At 42.2% G+C, this 17,908-nt stretch overlaps 1 protein-coding gene across 1 annotated transcript in view; it reads left to right on the top strand.

The window, feature by feature from the left end:
• The window catches only part of BRF1 (BRF1 general transcription factor IIIB subunit), a 167,694-nt gene extending 157,970 nt beyond the window's left edge, over positions 1 to 9,724 (top strand). The window contains exons 16-18 of the mRNA XM_085315015.1: positions 72 to 123; positions 3,518 to 3,686; positions 5,944 to 9,724. Coding sequence (XP_085171141.1) covers positions 72 to 123; positions 3,518 to 3,686; positions 5,944 to 5,981 — 259 coding nt within the window. The 3' untranslated portion in view covers positions 5,982 to 9,724. The remainder of the gene's footprint in view (positions 1 to 71; positions 124 to 3,517; positions 3,687 to 5,943) is intronic.
• Positions 9,725 to 17,908: the final 8,184 nt, after the last annotated feature.

Genomic DNA, 17,908 nt, shown 5'->3' with positions numbered 1-17,908 from the left:
ACTCAGTGTCAACTTTCTTGCAYGTGGTCTAACGTTTTTGATCTTCACCATTTCTTCTTTCTTCTTTCCAGATTAAGACCCTTGATTTCTACACAGCTAGCTAAAAAGGCAGCTACTGAAAAGGTATGTAAAGTCTAGCAGCTCCCCCAGGGCAACAGTTAGAGTTTGGAAGTTCCCACAAGCCTTTCTCAGCCTGACCATCTATGTGGTGAATTCCTTGCAAAAAAAGTGAGAAACTTGTGTCAGTGAGCAGATGAGRAGCTGGTTACTGTGAACACTGCAAAGCTGAAGTAACGTGGTCTCTAATGAAGGTTTGACCTTGCATTAATCCCTCAGTAACCTTAGCACAGCCTCATGTTCCACATGCATAACAAGAATCGCTGTTAAGGCAGAAAAAAGGGATCCCTCCTCCCCTCCGCAAGCATCTAGAACATAGCAAACAAGTAGGTAGGAAAAATAGAAGAAAGAAGAGCTTGTGTCTGCTTCTCAGCAGCCCAACACACAGAGAAAGGGAGTGATGCAAAATGCTGCTGCTGGGGAGCAAGTGGTGATCCAGGAAGGTGCTGTGCTCYTGGGGGCTGCTTCAGGAAAGTGGTGAGGAAGCACAATGTGATGGCTTGCTCTAAAGAGCATGACTTGCGCTTTTTGGATTTGGTTTGAAAATACAATAGCAGCACAGAAAARGTCCACTGATGTAAGCCTTCCTTGCGTTGCTTCACGCACGTGTATTTTCTGCTAGAATGATCATGATTATTAGCATAGTCATAGTAATAACTACTTTTCCTCGCTATTATATTCACACTGAACAAAATAGACATATGCATTTTGCATATGATAAAATAACTGTCTACTGTGTATCTCAAAGCTGTTGCTAATACACCAAAAGAATCTGCGATTCCTGTTTTTCAYGTGACACTGACACCCTTTGGAAAGTGTGCTAGTTAACTTCGATTGGGAGTGTAACGTGCTTTCACAATCATCTCTGCCTACACAAAGATGTATGCCAAACTGAAGTCCAAGTTATCTGGAAGTGAATTCAGGAAGTTTTGTTTATAGGCATTGTTTGACAGCCTCATTTTAAAATGACTAAAACCCATTTATTTTCAGAAACGGWTTGATATCCTGCCTGGGGAAATACATTTTCACTTCTTATGCTGTGCTCATTAGAAAACCCTGCACATTTATAGAACGATAGCAGTCTGGAAGTGGACATGATAATTAGATGAAGGTCATATTTTAATTAGCATGGTGCAGTTTTAAAAAATAATGACTCAATCTTAGCTCCTTTGTATTCACCCACTTTTTTAGAGCAGATGGATACTTTAAACTTAAAAATTGATATACTTGATGATGCTGGTTCTTCTCAAACTGGAGTCTGTTTCTGCTTATACCTAAAACCTAGATGGACTCAACTGGATCACTCTAGGGGCAAAGCGATGGTAGGAAATACATAATAAACTGTGGGGAGTTCCTCTAAATAATATGATTAATTTTAACATTAAAAAAGACATGAAAACCTGTCTCTGAGTGATCTGAATACCTAAATACTTGATTTTTCTATTAAAATTAATGGGTGTCTTTTGCCCTATTAATGAGCTATTGGAGCAAACCCTTAGGAGACTTTGAAAGTCTCAAGCAGTTTCTTTAGGTTGACTGGCATAATATCTGACAAGTTTGGGAACAGCTTTGATGTTTGAATATTTAGACTATCAGCTTCCTGGTATAAGGACTTTCTCTTACGGTATCTAGTGTCTAAAATTGCTGGGATTCTGGGAGTTACTGCATCATGAATAAATAAGATAGGAATTACAACACCAAATCAGAACTTACTGCCAACAGAAATGAAAAAAATGCAGCAGGCCTACAATTTCTGTAGTTAAAGTAGGATTTTAACTCTAAAGCAATAATGATTTTTCTTGTGTTAGGGAACAGAGAAGGTAGATTTCCGTTGTCTCCTTTAGACCATTCATTTTTATGCCCCCCACCACCACTGTCCTTCCCAAGTAAACAATCACAGTTTTTCGATCTCTGCTAATATGAGAGATGATGACTCAGTGCTGATAACTGATGACTAGTGACCGGTAATTTTACTAGCATTCTGAATTGTCAAAATTGCTTACGTGACAAAGCAGTGTTAATGATTAATCTACTCCAAGTTTCTGCTCATGGGATGTTCTTTTTGGGCTGCAGGCTGTAGTGCACAAAACTGAAATATTCCAAATACAAAACTGAGGTGAAAGTACCTTATTATACAACTAGTGAAGAAAGCAAAGCTCCTGTGATGTTTCTTCCCTGAATGTGAAAGGGAGGTAGTTGCCTACATTGAGCACGCACTGGAAATAAGGGCTCCTGGGTGGCAACTCAGAGCCCTTTTGGTGCCCTGGGTCCTGCTGGGGCAGACATTGCTTCGGGAGCCGTGGCCGTCTCCTTCTGATTGCCACATTCCCCTTAGCTCAGTCCGTGAACTGAACACAGGATTGCCCTGCACTTTCGAGTACATCTCTGTCTCCTCGCTGTATTTCCCCCTTTCTCCTTCCCTGCCATGCCAGTCTCTCTTCCTCCCTCTCTCCCACCTTTGCAGTTGCTCCCTCATTTCCTCCTCTCACAGTGGCCTGGTGCTTGGACTTCTACCCTCCAGGAAGTCTTTCCAGCTGAGACTTTTCTGCCTGGGAGACCCTGTCCAGCTATCTCCCTCCCTCCATACCTGCTTGCTCCTCTCCTGAGGAGAGCTTGCACTGCTGCTCTATGTTTGAAGGCAACTCCTGAGCTCTTGACTCTTCTGTAAGGTCAAGCTTACAAGCTTAAGCGCTCAGGCCCTAAGGTAGCAAACATTCAAGGACGTGCCCAGTCTTGGGGCATATGTGTAGATGGATGTATGAAATGTGTCTCGGCAGTGGTCAGTTCCCAAGCTAGTACTTCGAAATGGTTATTCTGATGAATTACCTAGATAATGCTGTAGGTGATGATGTGTATTATCAACCTCGTGTTCTAYCATAATATTAAGTACTGTTTAATGAGTGCTGTTCCACAGCTCATTCTACCTCAGGTAAATCCAACCGTAGTCAAAACTGATACACGTTGTTTTTTTCTGATGTGAAGAGCACCTTTTTGCTATCATTATGGTGTTGATATCWTTCTTATTATGTAGTAGGCTTTGTAGGAGTCAAACACAATGAGGAGAAGTTGTAGGATTTTGCACAGAGCTCTGCTGAGGAACCTTCACTCCCAGTTTAGCCTTACCTTGTGCTTGCAGGAAGATCCTGTTGTACTGGCACTGTCTCTGAATATTTCAGTTACCTGGCTCTGAAATACATGACAACTGTGGATATTTATCCCTGACTTTCATTCAGGCGACATTTCACTGAGCATTCAAAAGTTTCCTAGAATAGCTAAGCCTCTAGGATCAGATGTGGGCTTCCAGCTGTCCTGTCTCTGCCATTTGGAAGCTACTAATATTTTTCTAAAAATTTTGCATGTAGAGAAGGGCTACTCTACTATCCTCTCTCTTTTTTTGAAGGTGAYCTTTCCGAATGCACAGGCGGAAGCCTCTGACTTAGCAAAACCAGCAGCTGTGCTGGTGGAGAGTGGCCCAGTAGCTTATAACCCTGATGAGGAGGTGGAAGAGGAAGAAGTAGAAGATGATGATGATCACTGCATGAGCGCATTGCAATTAATGGGAGGAAATGGTAAGCTGGGTTGTTGTCTAAATTGCTGCCTGTTAYTTCTTTACTGGTGCTGTGGACTTTGTTGTTGCAGGGCTTGGGAAAGACACGATTCCCCTGCTTGTCCCTGCCTGTGAGCAGTTCATCCCCTCCTGGGTTCCTGCTGCTTTTGYAGCATTGCTCGCTCCTGTGGGAGAACTGAGGTCGCCTTTTGCCCACAGCATGGACCTTCTTAGCAACTCCACCTAAGAACACTTTGCAATTCTAGCTTTAGGCTAACAGGACTTTTCAAGAATAAATTGATATTATGCCTTACTCAGAATTATGCTCATTAGTGCACATCTACTGAAGGGAATTAGTGGCACAGTAACCACTCCATTAGCAGCTCTTGGGGCTCCTTGCATCGTGATTCAGCCCTCCCTGCTCCTACCTGGCTCCCCAGCTTCGGCTTCAGCTCTGTCCGTGTYGTACATGAGCCCTATGGACCTGGCTGTGCAGCTCAGAACAAGATGGATGATCAYGCTCCATTTTTTGGGGGTGAATGTTAGGAGGAATGAGTTCTTCCCCAAAGACAGGTATCAAACTGATAGCGTGTGGCGTGCTGAATGGTACACAGTTGTCTGGTAATTTATTTGGGTTACCCACCAAAGCCACGCATTTAATTAGGTTTCTGTGCTGGCAGGGAAAGGCAGTATCCTCTCTGCTGTGTTTTTGTTTTTGTTTTTGTTTTTTTTTTTTCCTAGCTGGACACATCTATGTTTATCRTTTATTAAAAAACTTCCCCTTAGAAGTTAAGCTTTGAAAATATACAGAAATATTTTTAAAATGAGGGCTGCCAATTSTGGATTGTGGAAAAGCAAAATGGCAGTGAGTTTCCTACTGGAATGTTATTTACTGCAGAAGTCTTTCCAATACCATTAACTTAGCTTTCGTGGACAATATGTATACATTTCATAAAAATGTGTCTTGCTTTTGAATTGACGTCTCCACTGGAAAATAGTTGCTGAAACACAGGAAAAACACTTCTTTGCCTGCATATATATTATTAGAATAATGTTCCCAAGATGGTGCACCCGTGTGGAGGAGGGTGGGCCTGTGTTTATTAATAAACTCCCTGCAAAAATAGAATAAAGGTCACTGAGTTTTTTTTGTAAATGTTACTATTTTTAAACCATTCTGAGAACATTCCACTACTGCCTGTCTAGTCTAGACAGCAGCTGAAAAAATTAGAGTTTAAAAAAAAATAGAAGGGAAGGGAGCATTTGCAGAATTCAAATGCAGGTGTGCAAAGCTGCTCAGCAAAACAACTAACTGTTTTCTGACTGCTTTGTTCATGGATCTTAGACCTGTCTGTCTGCAATACCTGCAGGAATTACAGACGATGAGCTTCACCCATTCTGTGCAAATTACTTTAGATTACACTTGATTCTGCTGCAAAGCATTTGTGTGAGTCTTTGGATTAAATGTTGCTCTACACTGAATTCAGAATATAAAGATTAACTTTACTGAGTGGTCATCTGTAATCGTTATCCTTAGGTTCCACTTCGCAACAGAAAAGATCTGTGTCACCTTCATTCAGGAACTACATCAAAAAGAAACCGATGCATTAGAAACACATAAACGTGTCTTCCCTCTGACACACACAGAACAATCTTTTCAGTCAACATCATTTTAGAGRAAAAAAATAAAACACTCTGGGAAATGACTGGGCAAAATTTTAAGTTGTTCCTCTAAACGTAGGTATGGGAGATCTAAATAAGTTGTGTTGGTCACGATTCACTGCAAGACTTCTCAGGAAGTCACTGATGGGAACGCTGCCTCCGAACTTTTGCAGTTTCAGCTTATAAATCCATGAGTAATATAAACAAGCTAGCTTTTTTCTTGATATTCATGTCTAGCAAGAATCAGGCCTACTTGTAAATGTATGCTGCTCCTTATCAGCCACCATGTTCCAAATTATTTTTGACAATCAGGCTTGTTCACCTTAACCTCTAAATTAAACTAAGTATTTCACATATCCACGTGCCAAATATCGTTGAGTGAGGGTCGACTGAGAAGAGGATATTTAAACATACATGCTTACAAGTAATTTTATTTCATTAAGGAAAGCACATATGAGAACTTTGTCTTTAGCTGTAAGAAAATACAAGTTTTCTTATTGCTTGCTAAAATCTAAACTTACCATCTAGGTACTTAAACAACAAGAAAGTAATCGTATTTTCATTGTGTCTTTAATCTACCTTGGAATATTTGCATTTTTATATGCGTTTGTGTCTTTCAGATTATGGCTGTGATCTAGAGGATGATGATGGCTACTAGTCCCATTTACTTCCAAAGGACATGGGCTGTGTCTTTTTTCCCAGCAGATCTTCAATGTGTATGAATGGTGAAAGAAGCTGTCTTCTGTCAGCAGATGTAGTTGAACAATTCTTACTTTTGTAAAGCAAATTTTAGTCTGTCATTGACTCTGGTTAGTTTACATTGACCCATAACCCAGCAATAAAGTTTGGGTTTGTACTTGAATTTTTTTTTTAGTTCAGTGGATCACATTTGGAGGATGGAACTAATGGGAGGAACATTTCCAGAGAACAAAAAAAATAGACTATGTATAAAGCATATGTGGCTGGAAGCAACACATCCCTTATTTATCTGGCTCTGCTCTAAGTGTGCTGTTGAAAGTGAGTGTGTAGAAGGACAGGTGAAAAAGAGAAGCTCGCTTGTTGATTATTTGTACACTTGTATAATTTTCTTACAATGCTACAATTGAAAAGAAAATATTTCCAATTCTTACTGTAGACATGACCTTGTTACTGTATACAAGCTTTTTAACCCAAGCCTCTAAAAATTAATCACAAATTATATATTTGTAGGGGAGTATCTGTTCCTCTGAAATGAAGTAAATACTTCCTTATGCTAATCAATTCACAGATTTCTTAAAAGATATTACAACAGAAGGCAATGTTGCCACTGGAGTTGTCTTCCACCGTGAGTCAGATGCTATTCCTGTGGGAGGAGGGAGAAAGTCTGGGAGAGGTAATAGGAAAGTCATGTGGCTTTCCTGGGTGTCCCCAGGGACAGCTAAGTATTGTAGGGGCTGCTGTTGCTGCAGGAGAGTGACTCTTGACTATCCCTATTGACCTGTTCTTGTTCAGCTTACTTAAGAGTGAAGGGCTGCTCCCAAGAGCTGCCTTTCTCTAAAACCAGTTGAAAGAAAGAAAATGAGCTTTTTAATAAATAAGCTAGCATCTGCTTTGGCTGAATTTAATTTAATGTAATTTATTTAACTTTCTGTGGGTAAATTAAAGGTCACCATACAGCAGCCTGACTTTCATGGCTTAAATCCCCCTTTGAATAAATGCTGTTACTTGAATAATGCTAGAACACTAGTCTTGTGAGCCCCTGAATGTCAGCAGGCTGGCCCTTCTCGCCCAGAAGCCAGCCTTTGCAGGGCTGGAGGACTGGGGATCACAGATGGAGCTGCTATCGCTGGATCCTGCTCTGTTGACTCTGGCCTGCCTTTCCCTGCCACTGCTAGGGCCCAAGGCTCTCCATTTAGTGACAAGTGCAGTACGCATTGCATCGAGGTCTTGATGGCTGCARCTGCAGGAGCTAGGGTGTTTTCATCTCCCTCCCTTGACTAGCAAAATCAAGAAAGCTGTACTATGTTGCAGGCTTAGTTTACACTAGAAAAAAAAAAAGGATGTTTACCTTACTCACGTGGCTTCTGTTAAGCTCTCTTTTCTGGCCAGCTTGTCCTTCCTCCTCTCTTTGAGGAGCACTCATCAAAAAGGCACTCTTCATTGCCCTTCGATCCTGTGGAGGGTGGATATTGGCAGTTCCTTCAGGCAGGAGTAGAAGGTGATTTCGGAAAATGTCTTGACTCCTGCCAGCCGGAGCGACAGAGGTAGGAACGGAGGGTGCTCGTACCTGTAGCAGTTGCCAAAGAGGGGAAGGGGCATGCGACCTTCCATACCTCTTCTGACCCCCTTGGTAGCATTCAAAAGAGAGGACATGTAAGTAGAGCAAGAGTGGGCTCTTTTTTTAGGAACAGATTTGATATTATTTGGCTGGTAAATGTAGTCTTGTGGGTAGGTTGTATTTGCTAGGTATTTCTGAGACCTSAATAGGAATATTTCTGCAATGGGTTTAACAACTGGAACTTGGTAACAAGAATGGTGTGGTGAGGCTGATGGGAAGTAACGCTCTCCTGAACCAGATTTCAGTTATTTAATTGTAGATGTTCAGTGAGAAAGAGGCAATTCCGTATAATTCTTGGGGGTGGGGGGAGCTGGCATTTTCACCAAAAAGCTATATTTTTTTCCTGATACTTTATAAATGCAGCATGGAAAATTACATTGAGGAGATAAACCCTTCTACCTCTCTTTTATCTACACCGTGAATTCAAAATCATGCTATAAGCAGACAGTTAGAAAAAATGGCGTTGTATTATCAAAATTCATGGTCTGCAAGTCTTTGAGACAACTGAGTATCTGCATTTGGTTTGAAGCAATCTGCCAACGGCGCTATTACAAATACCCGTGCTCTCAGGATATTCTCAAAGCTGGGCTTTTATTCCAAGGTACACATTATGCTCTATGCAGGAAATAAACATGCATAAATAAACATGCTTATGACTCATGTAGGTCGAGTGCTTTTCTCAAATGCATAATGTTGGCTCTTAAGGAAACCACTAAGATGAGTTCTTYATTGCTAAGGGTCTGTCCTGCAGTTTTCTGTGTAGATTTTCGCTGGTTTGTTCCCCCAACAGAATACTAAACCTGCTGCCTATGTAGTGACATTCTGTGCGAGAGCTGGAAGTCCCCTCAAATACTTACTGCTAGTAAATTTAAATTTCAGTAGCATATGGGGTTTCTGGGAACACTGTTTCCTGCACTGGAAGTAGAGGATGCTTCTCTGTTGAGGACAGGGGAAGAACTTGCAGGTTTTGAATGCTCTCATGTGATTTGATTAGAGAAGACTATCACATAGTCTGCTAGAAAGGCACTTGAAGAGCACAAAAAGATCCGCAATTGCAGAGCATCKCAATATTGCTAGTGAATTTAACGGCGTGGGTTTCTGTACAGGGGCCCTGAAGGTACAGGCCGTGGTATCAGCTAAGGAGATTTTACTCKGAGCGTTGTAAGGATTCTCAAACTGTAGTGGTTATGTACATTTTTAATTTATTGGTGACTTACTGGGATTTTTATAATGTTCATTCCTTCTTGATTTAACTAAGCTCAGGAAATGTAAACAGATTAGAACATGCTAGTTTCTGTTTTTATAGCTAGTCATTAAAATGTAAAAAGATTAACACTGCATTAACTCTGTTTACTACTATTGATGTATCTGGACAATTTTGTTTTTTGTAAGTGAGCCTAAATTCACTTGGAGTAATTTGGACCCTGCTTTTTTCAGGATTCTGATTATAATGAAGAGAGGCTTATAAGGCTTCAACATTTGTTGTTCTTAGATCTTCTCACCAGAACCCACAAAAGCTGTATATCATAGGTTTTCCTGCATAAAGTACATCTCTTGCTGGAAGTCACTTTGATAGGCAAAACCCTCCAGCTGTTGCATCCAGCTTGTCTGCCATTGCAGCCTTTTAACACTCTTCTGTTGTGGAAATAAAATATGAAGGAAATAATGACAATAATGGGATTCTTCACTGTGTTGAGTGCATTTTTGGTGTCTTAATCATTTATGACATTTCTTTAAAATCACTGTGTTCAGTACAGCAGCTCTTAAATGGTGCCAGACAGCCCTGACTTGAGGGTTAAACATGTTTGTCTAAAAAGTTCTTGCCATCCTGATGGCTTGTTTGTATTCTCTTTGGATTGCATTGAAACAGATGTATACAGTTAGCGTAGAATTTGCCGAATAAACGTTCTGTTTCTTATTTTTGTGTTGAATCCATGCATTTTGTTCAGTTAATGCCAAGGAAATTAAACCTGTTTGATGAAAGCATATGTATCTTCCTTACACAACCACAATATGAGCCATGTTAAGCTTTTTTACTGTAATATATTTGCTGTAAATAAAAAGTAAAACCCTTGCATGTCCCATATTTTATGCTGCTCTCGTGATAATTTCTGATTCTTTTACCTCCATTCTTCTGAATGCTTGTTTTTGATTGCTGCGTGATTGGTTGATGGTGGACAAAATATGTAATCTGGAGCTTTCTTTCATGTCTAAAAGGGAAGACATGTCTAATCAGGCAAGTGTGTTTTACAAAATATTGTTCTACTGAAAAATGTAGCTACTTTCTGTAAACTGCATAACATCCGTGGGGTTTTTCCACCAAGCTGTGTAATTAGCTGAATGTGGGTACACTATGTAGTATGTGTGCTTGGTGGAGTTGTTCCAGTGCTGCTTTCTGAACGCTTGTACCTTGACAAAGAAGGCGTGCACTGAATTTAAAATCATGTTATTTTACTAACATCTGGATACCATAGTTTGGAGGCCAAAACCCGCATCTACCCTTTGCATGCTGGGGTGTTTGCTCATTCTGTATTTTTTTTTTTTTTTGTTCCCTGGCAGTGGTGCTACTGCTGGATTCTCAGGAATGTCTACTGCAAAGTTTTAGCTTAGAGTAGAAAATTAACAGTAGTTTTGATAAAGGGTTAACCATATCTCATTCCAAGAATTCACAATGTGTCTAATCTGGTGAAGCTTTATTTTAGCGTYGTTTGTCATCAGTAGATCATAGCGTGCTTATTCTTAGGTTCASGTATTTTACAACRGAAGAGGCRATTATAATTGTCTGYGCCAGTCACGTGTGTAGGAAGAKTTACACCATATTATTCCTTTGCCARCCCTGAAACCTGGCTGTGATCTTGATGAGTGGTGTTCAGCAAGCAAGATGAAGTGCTCAAGAAGTCAGGCTGGGTTAAAATGCATGACTTACTTAGAGCATAATAAATTTATTTGGTGAGTTTCCTTATCTTAATTGTTTTATTCTTTAGGGAGTTTTGCATTTTCTTGGAAATGAGGGAGGCGTATACATTTCATAAAAATGCACGCTGAAATTCCTGTCTTGCCGTGTGACTCTGCGAGCAAAGGATTTAATGACTTCTAGTCTGAATCTTGTGTTTGTTACCGTGTGAGTTGGCAGTGGTCTGCGTGGCAGCACACGGTACCCCAGGACGGCAGTCRTTTTGTTATGCCTGTATTGCAAAATTGCTTTTTCACTGCTGTTGGTGCTCTGAGTAAGATTTCTCAGTTCTTCAAAACCGGAAAAATAGAGCAAAATAGAGGAATTTGAAGAAAGCAATGAAAAGCAGCACAACCAACACTATGCTACCCAGGTAATTTTTCTTCACTGCTCTTCAGTGGGGCAGGTAAAAGGCATTTATGCAGGGAGATTAACAGCTGGAAAAGTTGCATCTTGACAGCAACAGAAGTGAGGAAGTGGTGTCCATTTTGCACACCCAAGTTCCCGATTTCRTTTCATGGTATATCCTGCACCATCTTCAGCATTTATAGACTAGTGGCCCAGTCCASTGAGCGATATTAAAAGTGATTTCTAATCCTGTCCTCGGATGTTAACTGCCCACAGAGTTATACTTCAGATTAATAGATCACAGCACTCCCCACCACAGGCTCAGCACAAGCGTTACCTGTTTTATGCAGACGTTTCCTGCTCTCCCCCTGCTATAGTGAGTTATTCCTGAAGAAGAAACTGCTAGGCTTTCAGGAAAAAAGGGACATGTTCGTTTCTCAACTCAGAATTTTTATAACCATGACAAAAAAACAGACCAAACCATCGACTGTGAAGCCCAAGCTGGCTTTGTGGCACCACCTTATTACAGAGCAGTAGCGCACGCTGGAAGATAAGGCTGATGCAGACGTGGTCCAGCAGCTTGGTGTGTCTTGTAGCCAGCAAGTTCTCTCAGACTCTCCTCTTTACTGATATGGATCTGCTTGGTGGAGTAATTGAAGAAAGGACCAGGCAGGCCACCTGGCCTTTCTTGCAGAGGTGCTCATCTCAGTATTGGTTGGATACCTTGTGCACATAAGAAATTTGGAGCAAACATTTTGAGTAGAGGTCTCATGTGAAGAATGTGATCTGTGCCCTAAGCAGATGTTTTTTGATAGTGAGGGATCTTAGGTTCCTAAAAATGCAATGAAATAATTTAAAAAATAGGGCTACATACCAATATACACGATAGATATTACAGTTTCTGTAAATTCATGCAGTTCCTGTGAGGTTACATCAGGCAATAAGAGCAGTTGAGGATCTGTGCTGTTAATRGCAGTCCCAAGAGGTGACAGCGGTAGGAGGAGAAGGGAGGAAAGTGCCCTGGGGTAAAAGCAGTTTCTGATACTGTGGTATATYGCCCAAAGCCAAACCGTGCTGCTGCTTACTCTGTTTGTCAAGCGCATCCTACTGCTGTTCCTAATTAACTAGGAGACTGGAGTTACCTATTCTGYTGGTGTTGAGATAAATGAGAGCAGGAGCTTCAGCGGTGATACAACCACCGTGCACAGCRCATAACGCATCCCACTTTAGCTCTACATGCGAATGGCTGCGGCTGTCAAAACTCTCTCTCTCTAGGTGGTAATAGACTGCTCTGACACGTATCTAATTGAATAATGATTCTTCAGAGCAGCATCGTGTCTGGGAAACAGGCTTAATCCCTGTATGTGCTTAGATTCCTCCCTGTGTTCAGAGAGCTCACCAAAGGGGAATCTACRTACACATACCAGAATAATTGAGGTAAGAATCTTGGGTTGTCACAGGGTAAAATATAGCTGAAACAAATGGTTTCAAAAGTGTAGTCACTATTCTCAAGCAAACTCTTATGCAAGGCCACTGGGAATTTGTTTGCTATTGCTGCACGCTGCATTAAATCAGTAGGACCTTCCATAAGCTCCATGGTTTCCAAACGCAAATTAGTGTGATGTGAATCACTGTGTTTTCTTTGTAGACTACCCAGCACCAAGAGGAAAAGTCTGAGCGATTTTTGCTGCRTGCAGGTAAGATGCAGGATTTTCCATCTTGTTGATCGTCTCTATATATTTTCTGCTGATTCAGAGGAGCCGGCTGAACTGCGTTAATAAAATGCCATCTAAAAAACTGTTAGCCACTGCGCTTGGCACCACCCAAGCATGGATTTTCAGATGTCTCCTGGCCACTTGAGAAGCCAGAGGTCTCAATACACAGGAGCAGCGCTGACCCCTGTAAAGCAGCTCAGCATAAACCCCAAATATTGTCATTGTCTGGGGGTATAATAATAGCGTGAGTGGGCYACATCTCGGGTGATTTTACCTGATGAGCCACAGCTATTATTAGATTGTATTTGCCCTAGCCTGCCGCAGACACGAGTGGGGAAAAGTAGTTGTATTAATACCATTGTGCAGAGAGGGSGTCCCTAGGGCTGTGTTCAACCCACTGATCAGTCCCACCTCGACTGCTACAGCACCTGTGCTCAGAAGGATGACTAGCAGTAGAGACCATCTGTGTGCCCAGCTGCTGGACCTCATCCTCCTGGAGAGCTGATTGAGAACAGGCTCTGACACCTGAAGTGAACATAAAAGTGGGTGGAGTACAGCACAATTACAGAATTTAGCTAAGATCTGGAGGAAAAGCTGTGGCTCTTGCAATATTGTTTCAAGTCCTGTTTTCCCAGGAAAGGTTAACTATGACTGAATTCTTGGATAGATCTTGGATTGACTGGAGGAATGGGGTAGCTTCCAAACCAAGAAAGAGTTTTTTGCTTTTGCTTGTTTGGGATTTTTTTTTGTTGTTGTTTTTAAGTTACTCCCTCTATTATTGTAAATCACAGGGACTGTGCTGGGGATTGCAGCTCTCCTGCTAAGCAGTCCTCAGCGCCCAGCGGGAGCRAGTCATCACTGCTGAAGAACAGAGATGCTAAATGGTACAAGGAAGGGGGTGGGGGGAAACAGCACAGATGGAGAATCGTGGTGAGACTTGGAGCGTGAAAACACCAGTTGCTCCAGGTGACTGAGCCAGGGATGTCCCATATTGGAGGTGGCGGAGCAAGCAGTGAGCGCAGCAGAGGAGACAGGTCTGGTAAGCTGTKCCCTGAAATTCCTTCACCCCAGATGGCTCGCTCAGACGGCTCCCTGTGCTTTCCCTCGTTCTTCRCTGTTTACTATTCGTGTGGGCATGGAGCTAACTTGCTCTTCCCTTGCTAGTGACTATAACATGCCTGCTGCCAGGTCTGGCCCAGATCTGAGGCCYTATGGGCAAGGGGAGTCGGACAGCGAGAAGCAGCTCCTTTCCCTTGAGAGAGAGCGGTGCGGCTGCTCTGGGTTTTCACCTGGGCCTTTGCATCTGATCCCTGCCGCTTCCCTCTCTCCATTTGTATATCTTACCCGGATTTTTTTTTTTTATTTCTTGTTTACTTCATATATGTGTGTGTATATATGCATGCATACATATATATATACACACACACATATATATAGGTAGTTTAAGGAGCCTAACTAATGTGGGAGCTGAGGGAATCCAGACCTGCTATGGACTTCTGGCACACTGGGCTGCTAAGCTGTCTTTACCTTTAGACCCTTAATGCCTGCACGTTTTCTATTCCAAAAATGCCAGTGACTGGTACAGTACAGAGAAGGGCAGAAGGACATTGTGAAATAATTCTTAGAAATACTACTGGTTTCTGTGTGTTAGCCCTGTCACAGTAACACCTAGGAGTACCAAAAAAGGTGACCATAAAGGYGAGGACAGTCTGCACCTCAGGGTGCAACGTGTGAGAAAGGGCTGAGCTGGGAGCGTGGCATAGCTGTTGGGAGAGGCAAGTTTAACTGGAAAGCAGGAGTGACAGGTACTCACTTCCTCCTTAGTGCCAGGGAAGAGATTTCGGGACAAGAGCAGATTTTGCTTCTGGWTGGCAGCTCACCAAAACCTCAGGCTGCGCTCTCAGCCAGTGCTCGSTGGGACTAAATCTGGCGCCAGAGTCACCCTTATGGCTAAGTGGAAGTCCTACTTCGTAGCCCTATCTACCATTACAAAGGCATAATATCTCTGGAGGAAGCAAAATTACCCATTGCAATCCTTGGAATCTGTAATAAATATTTGAGGTGTAAAATGTTAACAAAATGGAATGGAGCTAGACATGAAAGTGAGATCTTTGTTTTTCTAACTTGAAAACAGCATGATATCAGCAATACCGCAGTGTCTGTGAGCAGTCTGAATGAAAATGTGGATGCATTTAGGAATTACAAGRTTTGTACAAGAAATGTTCAAAGGGCTGAAGTCTTCAGTCTCTTTAGTTAGTCATGGAAGTGAACATCATTGGCTTTAAGTGAAAGAACAGCAGGTTGTTGCCATTCTGTCTTCCTAAATACATGTTCTGTGTTCCCCTCAGAAAATATAATTATAAAATACAATATTAAAACTTTAAAAAGTCTTTATTAGCTAGCAGATGGTTTTGCAAGTCATTTTAATGAGATGAAGGAAAGTTTAATGGTAGGCTTCTAAAGTTATGTTTCGGCAGACTATTGCCTTCGGAAAATCCTGGGGAAGTTTTCTCCTTGTTTTGGTGGAGCTTGGCACCAGATTACGTGTACAAGGAAACAGAATGGACTGATTTATGCCAACTARTTCTCTCCTGAGAGTAATTTTTACATCAGTGTAACATCACTGAGTTCCACAGTCCCACCATGATTTACTGAGGTGCAAAGGGAGAATGAAATGTCATTAACCTGATGCAGTTCAGGAGAAATATTACATTTTTTGGTATATTGTCCTCATTCCATTACCATAGTCAAGAGACTTTTTTGGAGGTTTATAGGCAGTCCTTTTGCAGGCAGGACCATGGGATGGTCCCGGGTATTTTTACTGTGTGTGTGTTTTTAAGCGTGGGCACTTGTTGACCGTCTCTTTCTGGATGTCAGTATCAGCAGTGTGTTGGGATAAGAAAAAGGAGATGTTAGATGCCTGATATCCTTTCCCTGTTGGACCTCCCTGCGAGTCTTGGCTTTYTCCTCCCACCCTTGCTAAATTTGCTGAGGTGTAAGATGCTCGTGCTGAAGGCAGGCAGGAACACGATCACTGACAAACCAACCCCTCAAGGCCTCGGTGATTCCTGTAGGTCTGCGTTSTCTCGCTAGCTATCAGCACCACGTTCTCCAGAGGTGTGAGCCGTCTCATAACGGATGTACCTGTATCTGGAATACCCAGTCGAGGACAGGAGGGTTTATGTCCCTTTAAATAAGCAGGTACTTGTTCATTGGTTTTTAAGTGAGTGGATGCTCATATCCAGACCTGCTTCCTCCAAGGGTTTGTTTTGGCTGTCCAGGGTCTTGGCCTCATTGGAGCAGGGAGTGGGGATCATATGGTGATGTAGTTGCACAGCCAGAGGATTTGGCTGTCCCTGAATGCATTAGAAGATGATCAAGCATGACAAAAGTAACAAAAAATGACTACTAAATAAGCAAGTACCTGGCTACCTWGTTAGCCTTTCTAACCCTTTGTCCCCCACCCAGACTACTTAACTTGTTACACCCGATCAAACTTCAACATCAGCTTTTTGCACTGCTGGGGACGTTTGTCCTTCTGTTTTCTGGATCTACCTGATCTAATCTCAAAAGTCTTTCTTCAGATTTGGAAAAGTCTTGCAGATGTACACACTATCCAAATAAATAAAGGAAAAGCTGTTGCCTTTCTCTCTGGATAGAGAGTGTAGGATCACATGCAGACCAACAAGAAATAGCATGGAGTAACACAACTAGGAACTACAGTGATGGAGCGTGCTAGAAATGGTGTTTTGTTGTCAGTAGAGCAATGTATAGAAGAGATAAGAAAGTTTCCTGGGACATTAACACTCAGCAGAGCAGAATTTCTTTAGTTCTGAGACATTTGCATCTGAACAGTTGCTCTGAAAAGCCCTGTGATTTCCAAAGACTTGACATGAACATGGTTTCTTCTTCTAACAGCAGTGTACTTCCCTGCCCCACTGCTCAGGAGCTCTGGAAAGAGGTTGAAATGAGCTGTCCTTTAGGATCCAATAGCAAAGTTCCTCTGTACTGAGGGAAGTGCTGGCTCTTCAGCACCTCCTGTGCTTTGCAATACTAAGCTAAAGAGCAGATGGGGGACATTCATTGCCATTTTGTCACCATTTCTACAGTCCTCACCATCAGCTCTTGAGCTACTCTTGGTAAGAAAAACCTTTGCCATATTTTGCTGCCCAATGGAGATGGGCAGTAGAACATAGCTGCATTTTCTCTGTCCCAGAGCAGGTATTTCTGTGGAGGCCTGTCCTGAAGGGGAGGGCATTCACCAAGAGAAAACCGTTCCTCCATTTATAAGGGACAGAAGAGAACCATCTCCACACCTAGAGGCAGATGCACTGTGGGATGAGAACATCCCTTAAGCACTGGCACRGGCACATCTCGTGGTCATGGGGCCAATGAGTGGCAAATTGCCAGCCAGGGTTGTGACTCTTCCAGAATGAAAGTTAGCTCACTTCYACCGGGTCTGCCAGGGCTTTAACCACAGAGGTTGCACTGCCGAATCTTTTTCTTGCCCTCTCAAGTTACAGTATTGACTTAMCTGATGGTGAAGTGGGCAAAGGGGCAAGCTGGACCTCTACTATTTCAGATAGATGAGGACATAGCATTCTAATTGGGCTGGTTTCTAGGCCTTGTTGTTCTGGGAACAGAAAAGTACGCTTTTTTTGTTTTGTTTTGTTTTTTGTTTTGTTTTATAGCCTCCAACTCGTGTGGAAGCTTACAGGGTCTTGTTATATTTTTACTATATACCTTTACTCTGYCCTATTTGTCACATTGACCTCCAAATTTACTGCTCTGGGATCTAGCAGGGCCACCCATGGCTGTATAAATATATGTAGGCAACTATGCTGTTCAGCACTAGACTCCCTAGGAACATTTTGCCTTGTTTAAAGCAGTCRTCTTTGCTTGATGCCTCTCTAGAGCGGTCCATGTCCCCTCCACTGAATACAGAGGGAGCTGAGGGGCAGTTGTGGAGACAGAGCTGTTTGCCAGGTTGCCACCTTGCACTGAGTAAGAAAATCCCACTTCTCATGTGTCTTAACCTCTATTTTAAGACTTCCTTATTTTAAACTGAGTGCCTCCCTCCTGCTATTAACCAGCCATCATGTGCCACAAAACAACACAAAAGAGCTTTAAATATATTGRCTGACTTGGCATTGTAAAATGTTGGTTCATAAATATCTTAGATTTGTTTATTTGCCACTTCGCCATAGACAGGGCAAATGCTTCTAAGGCTGTTAAGCAGTGCTCACTGCAGC

This window comes from Rhea americana, unplaced genomic scaffold (genome assembly GCF_003343005.1).
Source record: "Rhea americana isolate MKP2758 unplaced genomic scaffold, rheAme1 scaffold_42, whole genome shotgun sequence".
Classification (NCBI taxonomy): domain Eukaryota; kingdom Metazoa; phylum Chordata; class Aves; order Rheiformes; family Rheidae; genus Rhea; species Rhea americana.
This window is presented reverse-complemented; position numbering and strand designations above follow the sequence as displayed.